Source organism: Rutidosis leptorrhynchoides, chromosome 4 (genome assembly GCF_046630445.1).
Source record: "Rutidosis leptorrhynchoides isolate AG116_Rl617_1_P2 chromosome 4, CSIRO_AGI_Rlap_v1, whole genome shotgun sequence".
Classification (NCBI taxonomy): Eukaryota; Viridiplantae; Streptophyta; class Magnoliopsida; order Asterales; family Asteraceae; genus Rutidosis; species Rutidosis leptorrhynchoides.
In genome coordinates this window covers 188,221,756-188,229,772 of record NC_092336.1, presented here as the reverse complement: position 1 = coordinate 188,229,772, position 8,017 = coordinate 188,221,756, and the positions used below count along the sequence as shown (strand labels likewise).

At 32.3% G+C, this 8,017-nt stretch overlaps 2 protein-coding genes across 2 annotated transcripts; both read left to right on the top strand.

Annotated features, from left to right (window-relative positions):
* The first annotated feature begins 4,197 nt into the window (after positions 1-4,197).
* On the top strand, positions 4,198-5,145 carry LOC139841292 (uncharacterized). The gene has a single exon (XM_071831518.1). The coding sequence runs from the start codon at positions 4,198-4,200 to the stop codon at positions 5,143-5,145; it is 948 nt and encodes a 315-aa protein (XP_071687619.1).
* A 24-nt stretch (positions 5,146-5,169) lies between these two features.
* LOC139841291 (uncharacterized) lies at positions 5,170-6,651 on the top strand. The gene has a single exon (XM_071831517.1). It carries the CDS (start codon positions 5,170-5,172, stop codon positions 6,649-6,651), a length of 1,482 nt encoding a protein of 493 aa, XP_071687618.1.
* Positions 6,652-8,017: the final 1,366 nt, after the last annotated feature.

The window sequence follows — 8,017 nt, the reverse complement described above, 5'->3', positions numbered from 1 at the left end:
TGGGCTGTTTATGTGGCGAATACAGCAGGAAAATAACAGCAACAAGTGACGTTTAAAGGCTGTAGCAGGTGACCGAAAGCAGCAGAAAACAAGCAGCAAATAGTGACTGTTTAGGTGTTGTTGGTGAGTCGATTTGCAGGCTGAATGAAGGTGATGAATGTCGACTGTAGCAGCAGGTTTGGATGCTGTTTTTAGTCGACTGAAAAGTGGGGTTTGGCTGCAAAAAAAACCTGTCGACAATTGCAAGGGAATTGGAGGGTTTTATTTTTCTTTTTTTTTTTTACGTTGGATTTATGAGGCACAAAGAGGAAGTATGAGGCTTTTATAGATGAGTTTTAGGTATCCAAATCACACTAGGATTGCTTGGAGATAACTTAATGATCAAGGTTTAAGAGTTAGTATTTGGCTAGGACTAGTCTTTGTGATCAAGCTCTTCATTTTTTTTAACCGACCCCTAATTATTTATACGTAACATTTATATATTTTTTTTACCGGCTTATTTATTTATCTATGTATTTTATATATTTTTTTATTATTAATATTACTAATTATTAGAATTATATTTATTTAAATACATTTTATTTAATTATTAGTCCCTAACTTTTATATATTCTTAATTTGGTTCTAATTAGTTTATATAAGTTTTTTTTAAGGGTTATATAAGCTCACATTTAATATTAATGCATATAGTTTATAATTTAGGGTTAGGGTTTAATATTCAATATTAAATGGGTATTAGGGTTAGTTTTTAATGCGTAGGGTTAGGTTTAGGGTTTATAAGATTAGAGTTTTAATAATAAATACGATCATTTAATGAGAGCATAAATTTTTAGTTCATAGGTCGTAACGGATAACAATCCTAAATCGATTGAATAGATGAAAAACTCCTAGGGCATTTTGGTCATTTCAGAACGAAAATTGTGAGGGTTGTTATATTTATCGACTATTACGCGATATGCTTGTGGAACACGTATGGAGTCTACCACCTAATTATCGTATTCGATATAATCCGACAATGAATTCAAACAATAAAGATGAAGCGAGACCTTCACATGTTCCCGATGACGAAGATGAAAAAGATCAAGAATTGGCCGAAGAATAATTTTTATAATCTTAATTTAATTTTAAAATTTAGTGTAATTTTATTTTTAATCTATTTTTAATTTAAATGTACTTTTTATTTTATTGTAGTTTAAATTTAAATTTAATTAAAATGTAGTTTTTAAGTTTTAAAATTTGAGAAAATATGTCATGGTTGGTAGCATTTAGTCTTAGTTTAGTTCTGGGAAGAAAGTGCTGATGTGACAGCTAGTCATGAGAAGAAAATGATGTACTGTGTGTTTTTTATTTGTGAGCAATTATATGATATGAAAGGAGTATACCACAAATAAATATATATAAAGTCAAAGTCTAGAAATAAAAACTTTGAAAAATTAAAACATGACAATTATTATAGGGCGAAGAGGGTATTTATTTTAGTTATTATATTATTGATTGTTTTGTTATTTTAAGAAGCATAAATATGATGTTATTAATTTTTTTATTTAAATTTCATATATAATTTTTATTTTTATTGCTTTAGATTAGAACATGTTACAATTATTATATCACCTTCAACTCACATTTATAAAATAAGATTACATTATGAATCCTGTGATAATGATTGATGGGTGGTAGAATATGCGAATATCTTATTTTTAGATGGTCGGCTCTCCGGCTCCCGTTAGCGACTGACGACTTCTAGCAAGACAATTACCACATTAACTAACAAAACTTATAAATAGTATCAGGGATATTTTTGTCTTTTTACCCTTTCTTTTTTTTCCCCTTTTCCCTTCTTTCTTTCAAGTAACACAACAAAAGCTCCTCACACTTTGTTCAAAAATTAAAATCGACCCCCAACACAGGGGGCTAAAGCGTCAAATCAAAATTTTCATAAAATATATTAACTATTAGACAAAACTTATGAATAGTATCAGGGGTATTTTTGCCTTTTCACCTTTTTTTTTTTCCTTTTCCCTTCTTTCTTTCAAGTAACACCACAAAAACCCCCCACACTTTGTTCAAAAATTAAAATCGACTCCCAACACAGGGTGTTAAAGCGTCAAATCAAAATTTTCATAAAATATCTTAAATAAACTCCACTCAAATATTCAACATGTCATATCTTCTCGCTCGCAACGAGTTAAATTTTCTCGACACCATCCTTAAACTCGAAATAATTTTATGAACACAATGTCACTAACTATACGCAAAACGGACACTTTTAAAAAAATGCTAAATATTTAGGGTACTATTCATATATGTTGATTTTTCACTCGCAGGCTCCGTAACTGAATACAGTAAAATACATTAAACATCGAACCCCCGGCGCGAAGCGAGGGTTTGAAAACTAGTTTAAAACAATTTGTTTATTTTAATTTTTAAAGAATAAAAATTAAAAAATTAATAGACGTGGCAGGATGAGGTGGCCTCTAACAGACGATAATATCGTCCGCGTCCTTCCAGCCTAAAACCGTCCCTCACATTTGGGCCACTGCCCTTTTTGAGTTTAAAAAGTCAAACATACTCACTTAACCAAATTCCACATTTAGCACTTGTAGTTTTGTAAACTATCTTTGTGATTTTTAGACATGTTTGGTTCACTTGTAGATTTAATGATGATAACCATTTCATTACCTACTAGTTAACTACCTTACTAATCTTAATATATCATTTTTTTTTTCTTCATAAAATATCCCTTAAAGATATTTCTTATGGCTATAATTAAAAAAATCAAACTTTTTACATAAAAGTATAAAAAAAACTATAAATGAGACTCAAAAAGAGAAGATATTGTTTTAAAAATTATGATAAAATACGGAGTAAATAATATCACTTTTTATTCTTCATACATGATTTAATGCTTAATTTTCTACAACAAATTTGCTGTAATTACAAGGTTACAAGTCTGATTATAATATTGCAATCCCACCATCAAGTGACACAATATTAGATCTTTAATGAGTTCACATGTAGTCTAGTGCGGTGATCATTTGATATAGGAAGTTGGTATTTTCCCATCAATTTTACTCCTTCCACCACATTTTCGAACCATTTCCCAAACTAACCTTATCTAATTATTTATTTAAAGGAATTATTTATTTAAAGCAATAACTGATAAATCCTATATCTCTGTAAGCTATAATAATATACACTTGCTAATTTCAAAGTGCCCCAAGACTAAACATTAAATAGTACTATCCTCTGTAATATTCAAGGATAATAACTATCAAATTAATATGAAAATAAGCCAACTCCATGAAAGCATAATAAATCAATTTAATTATCAAATACACAGTGGAATAACCTGATGCCATAGGCGGACCTTTGTTGAGACAAAGGAGGGCACCCGCCACCCTAAACTTTTGGGTCAGAAGTGTACTTTTGTTTATCTTTAAGGGGTAAAAAGATGTACATACTTTATTAGTCCTCCTAAATTTACAATTTCAATTTTTCCTTTATTAGAATTCAACCGTCCTTTTGTTTTCTTCTCTCTAAAATTTTCCTTTTCTATGACCTTCTTTCTACTTCATAAGACAAAAGCAAAAAAGTGGGTTGCAAAAATAACAAAGTGATGTCGCTATCATTATGTGAAGTGTAAGAAGTCCTCAAAATAAATCAAGGATTCAGTCGTTCAGGTACTAACATGTATCTTGTATTGACATTTTTAATTTAGTATTGCATATAGATATACTCGATTCTTTTTGTCTATTGATCTGAATACTTTTTTTTTTATTATTTTCTAATCGATTAAGTATTATTAACTTGTGATTAAAATTCTATTGTTGCCTTGTTCAGTTGTTTGTACAGTATACTTTGTGTATCCACAAATTCTATTGTTACCTTGTGATTAAAATTCTATATTGCATATAGACATATTTCTAATCGATTAACTATTTTTTTTTCTAATTGATTAATTATGATAGATCTTTTTCTATCATCATTATTATTGTTGGTTATAGACTTAGTTAATTGTAAGTAAGCAGTAAGCTCAAGAGTAAGGACCTGATGGTTTTATTGAAAAACAATTTGATTTACATTATTATATGTGTTATAGTTAGTTGTATTTTTTCTTTGTTGTATTGTAGTTCTAAATAATTAGATGTGACAATTTGATTTACATATCTATAAATGATTTAATTTTCAGGAGTTTTTATGGATAAACAAAAATCTATTACCTCATTTTTCAAGAGAACTATAGATGATACAACCAAAGTCGATATTCAAAATAGTAAACGATTCAAACCTTCAACAAGTGAGCATGAACAACAACAAAATGAACAAGTACCACCTGTTTTTGAATCTTCAAGGCCGAATGTAGGCGATGTGGACTCTAATTCTTTTGAAAGAGATCCCGGTATGCGTGAACAAATATGGAGTTACCCGGTTGATAAACGGGAACAAGTAAGACGGTTTTATCTGAATCAAGGACCTTATCAGATTCGTTTGGACGAGTATCCTACTAAAGGTACATCTACTAAGCCTCGTAGATTTCGATACGCTTGGTTTGGTAAATTTTCTAATTGGTTAGAATATTCTCCTACAAAGGATGCCGCGTATTGCTTTCTTTGTTACTTGTTTAGTGACAAACCCGCTGTCCGAAAAGGTGATGATGCTTTTATTGTTAAAGGATTTGATAAATGGAAAAAAGTTAATGATGGAAATAGATGTGCATTCCTTAAGCATGCTAATAGTTTACAACATAAAAGCGCCTTATTATCTAGCGAAAATTTGTTGAATCAAGCTGGACATATTGAAAATGTCTTTGAGAAGCAACGTTTAGAGTCGAAATTAAATAACCGTCTACGACTGAAAGCTTCAATTGACATTGTTCGTTGGTTGACATTTCAAGCTTGTGCTTTTCGTGGGCATGATGAATCGACTAATTCAAGTAATCGCGGTAATTTTCTTGAACTTTTGACGCTTTTAGCTTCTTACAATGATGATGTTGCCAAGGTTGTGTTGGAGAATGCTCCTTATAATTCAAAGTTCACTTCGGGATTGATTCAAAAAGAACTTTTAAATATAATTGCCAACAAAGTTCGAAAACATATTCGTTGTGAAGTTGGCGATTCTTACTTTTGTGTCATGGTTGATGAGTAGCGTGATGAATCCAAAAAAGAGCAAATGGCCATCGTTTTAAGATTCGTAGATGCAAATGGGGTGTTAACTGAAAGGTTCTTGGATTTGGTGCACGTTCAAGATACTTCAGCAATAACTCTAAAACGAAGTTTATGGGAACGACTTTCACATTATGAGTTCGATACTAGTAAAATTCGAGGTCAGAGTTATGATGGAGCTAGTAACATGAGAGGGGAATGGAAAGGATTAAAAGCTCTTGTTCTTAAAGATTGTCCTTATGCATACTATGTCCACTGTTTTGCTCACAGATTACAACTTGCTTTAGTTGCAGCCTCGAGAGAAGTTATCCCAATTCACCAGTTCTTCGAAAAACTAACTTTTATCATAAATATGATATGTGCTTCTAGTAAATGTCATGATGAATTGCAAAAGGCAAAGGCTCTTGAAACTGAACGTTTATTGGAACTTGGTGAAATTGAAACGGGTAAAGGAGCTAACCAGGTTGGGACCTTAAGAAGAGCAGGTGATACTCGTTGGGGTTTCCATTTTTCTTCAGTTTGCAGTTTGATTTCAATGTTTAATTCTACTCGTGTTGTTCATAGAGGAATAATTGATGATGGATCTTGTTCTTCTCAACGTGGAGATGCTGATACAGCTTATGGTTACACAAAATCATTTGAGTTCGTGTTGATTTTACACTTAATGAAGAAGATATTGGGAAAGACTGAATTTCTTTCCCAAGCTTTGCAAAAGAAATCTCAAGATATTATCAATGCCATGACGCTAGTTACAGCAACAAAGGAGTATCTTAATGATTTAAGAAATAACGGATGGGATTCTTTACTTGAACGAGTGAAAATATTTTCGGAGAAACACGAAGTAGATATTCCTGATTTGAGCGCTCCATACAAGTCTGGTCGATATCACCCTCGTCGACAAGATAATCATGTTACTTTTGAACATTATTATCGAGTAGATGTCTTCATTAGCACACTTGACACACAGTTGTTAGAGCTAAACAATAGATTTGACGATCAAGCTATGGAGTTATTAACTCTTAGCTCCACTTTAGTTCCAAGAAAAGACTCGAAATTGTTAAATGTTGATCATCTTTGTTCTCTAGTTGAGAAATACTATCCTGTAGATTTTACAGAGCAAGAGAGAAGCCGATTGAAATCTGAGTTGGAGTTGTTTAATATTGAGTTGGGAAAGAACCCGAAGCTAATTGGTGCATCAACTCTTACTGAAGTATGTAGAGGTCTTGTGGAAACTGGGAAACACGAGAACTATAATATGCTGGATAGGTTAATTCGACTGATCTTAACGCTTCCCGTTTTAACTGCTACAACCGAGAGAGCATTTTCAGGGATGAAAATATGCAAGAATCGGCTTCGCAACAAGATGTACGATGAATTTCTAGCGGATAATTTGGTGGTTTATATTGAAAGAGAAATTGCTGAAAAGTTTAATTCTGAATCTGTAATCGATGAATTTAAAATGCTCAAAGGTCGTCGAGCCGAATTGTAATGATTTTTATTATCGCACATATATAATTATGATGATGTTTATTTTGTTCAAGTACTACACTAAAAAAAATTAATGTTCGCCCTCCTAGTCAAAAACTTCAAGTTCCGCCACTGCCTGATGCAAGTCTCAAAACATAATGTACCAAATTTGGTTTACAACCACAACTACAGCACTGTATCAAAAAATGATGTGAATGTTCCTACCACAACAAAAACTACAGCACCGTATCAAAAAAAAATAATATTGGAGCCTGCACTAATCGAACAACATATAGTCTTCCGAAAATTCTGGATAACCATTTAAATCCATTAGGGTGCTTTCAAAATTAATATAACTTGTATCCTCCACTTCACCACTCCATTGAGATGTACCGACAAAACTTGGATTGTGACTCCGAGATGATTCAACAAGCTCAAATTTTGAAGGCTCTCGTGCGGTAGAAGTTACCCCCTTTTTCCTTTTTGATTTTGGAGGTCTCCCTTTCGAGCGTTGAATCATCGGGTCAAATAATATATCGTGTTCATTCAAAAGTTTACCAAGCATCAAAGTAGCATATTCTTTCTTATATTCGGGCCATACTTTATACTTTGAAACCAACTCATTAACCAAGTTAACAAAACTTTCACAACCATCATTTTGAGACAATTCATCCGGGTTCAAAGATAATGTATCAATCCTCCAATGTGGATGAACAAGCTCCAAAGAAAGGGTTGTTCCTTGCAAGCTTTCTATCACGTGAGCACATTGAAGTCCCATAGTTTTCGTAAAATGACCGGTGCATGAAGTCTTTGTACCTATAAAAGTACATAAATAATAAAGTTTAATAATATCAATGTATAATGTATAATATACTGCCATTATCATATACATCAATTTATAATATATAATAATACCTTTTTTTAATAGTAGGTATTGCTTGTAGATCTCCTTCAAAGCAAATTTAGATACATTGAACATGAGCTCTCGAAACATAGGCAAGTGGCAGTCACGAGGAATCTGAATGTCCAGAAATATCAGAAGATTGCTCATGGTTATGTTTCATGCATTTTGTTCTAAATATCCACATACCATCCCATCCTTTTCGTCCTTCTATTTTAAAGGGACAATCAATCAAACGAGTCACAGTGCTCCGTTTTCTTGTTTCTCCACCATCGTTTCTATCTCGATAGGAACCGCCCCGATCACACTTTAGAAGTACAAATGTATCCATTTTAGAGTTACAAATAGATAGTCCAATACCTTTATTAAAATAAAATGCTCGCACACTCTTTACTAACTCATCACGCGATTGAAACTTAGAACTCTCAAGATACTACTTTTCATCATCATTGACCTGCTGAGTTAAAATTAAAATGAATAGAAGTAT

Bases quoted from the DNA above. Each gene is read 5' to 3' on its own strand.
- LOC139841291 (XM_071831517.1), top strand. From the start codon at position 5,170: ATGGCCATCGTTTTAAGATTCGTAGATGCAAATGGGGTGTTAACTGAA.
- LOC139841292 (XM_071831518.1), top strand. From the start codon at position 4,198: ATGGATAAACAAAAATCTATTACCTCATTTTTCAAGAGAACTATAGAT.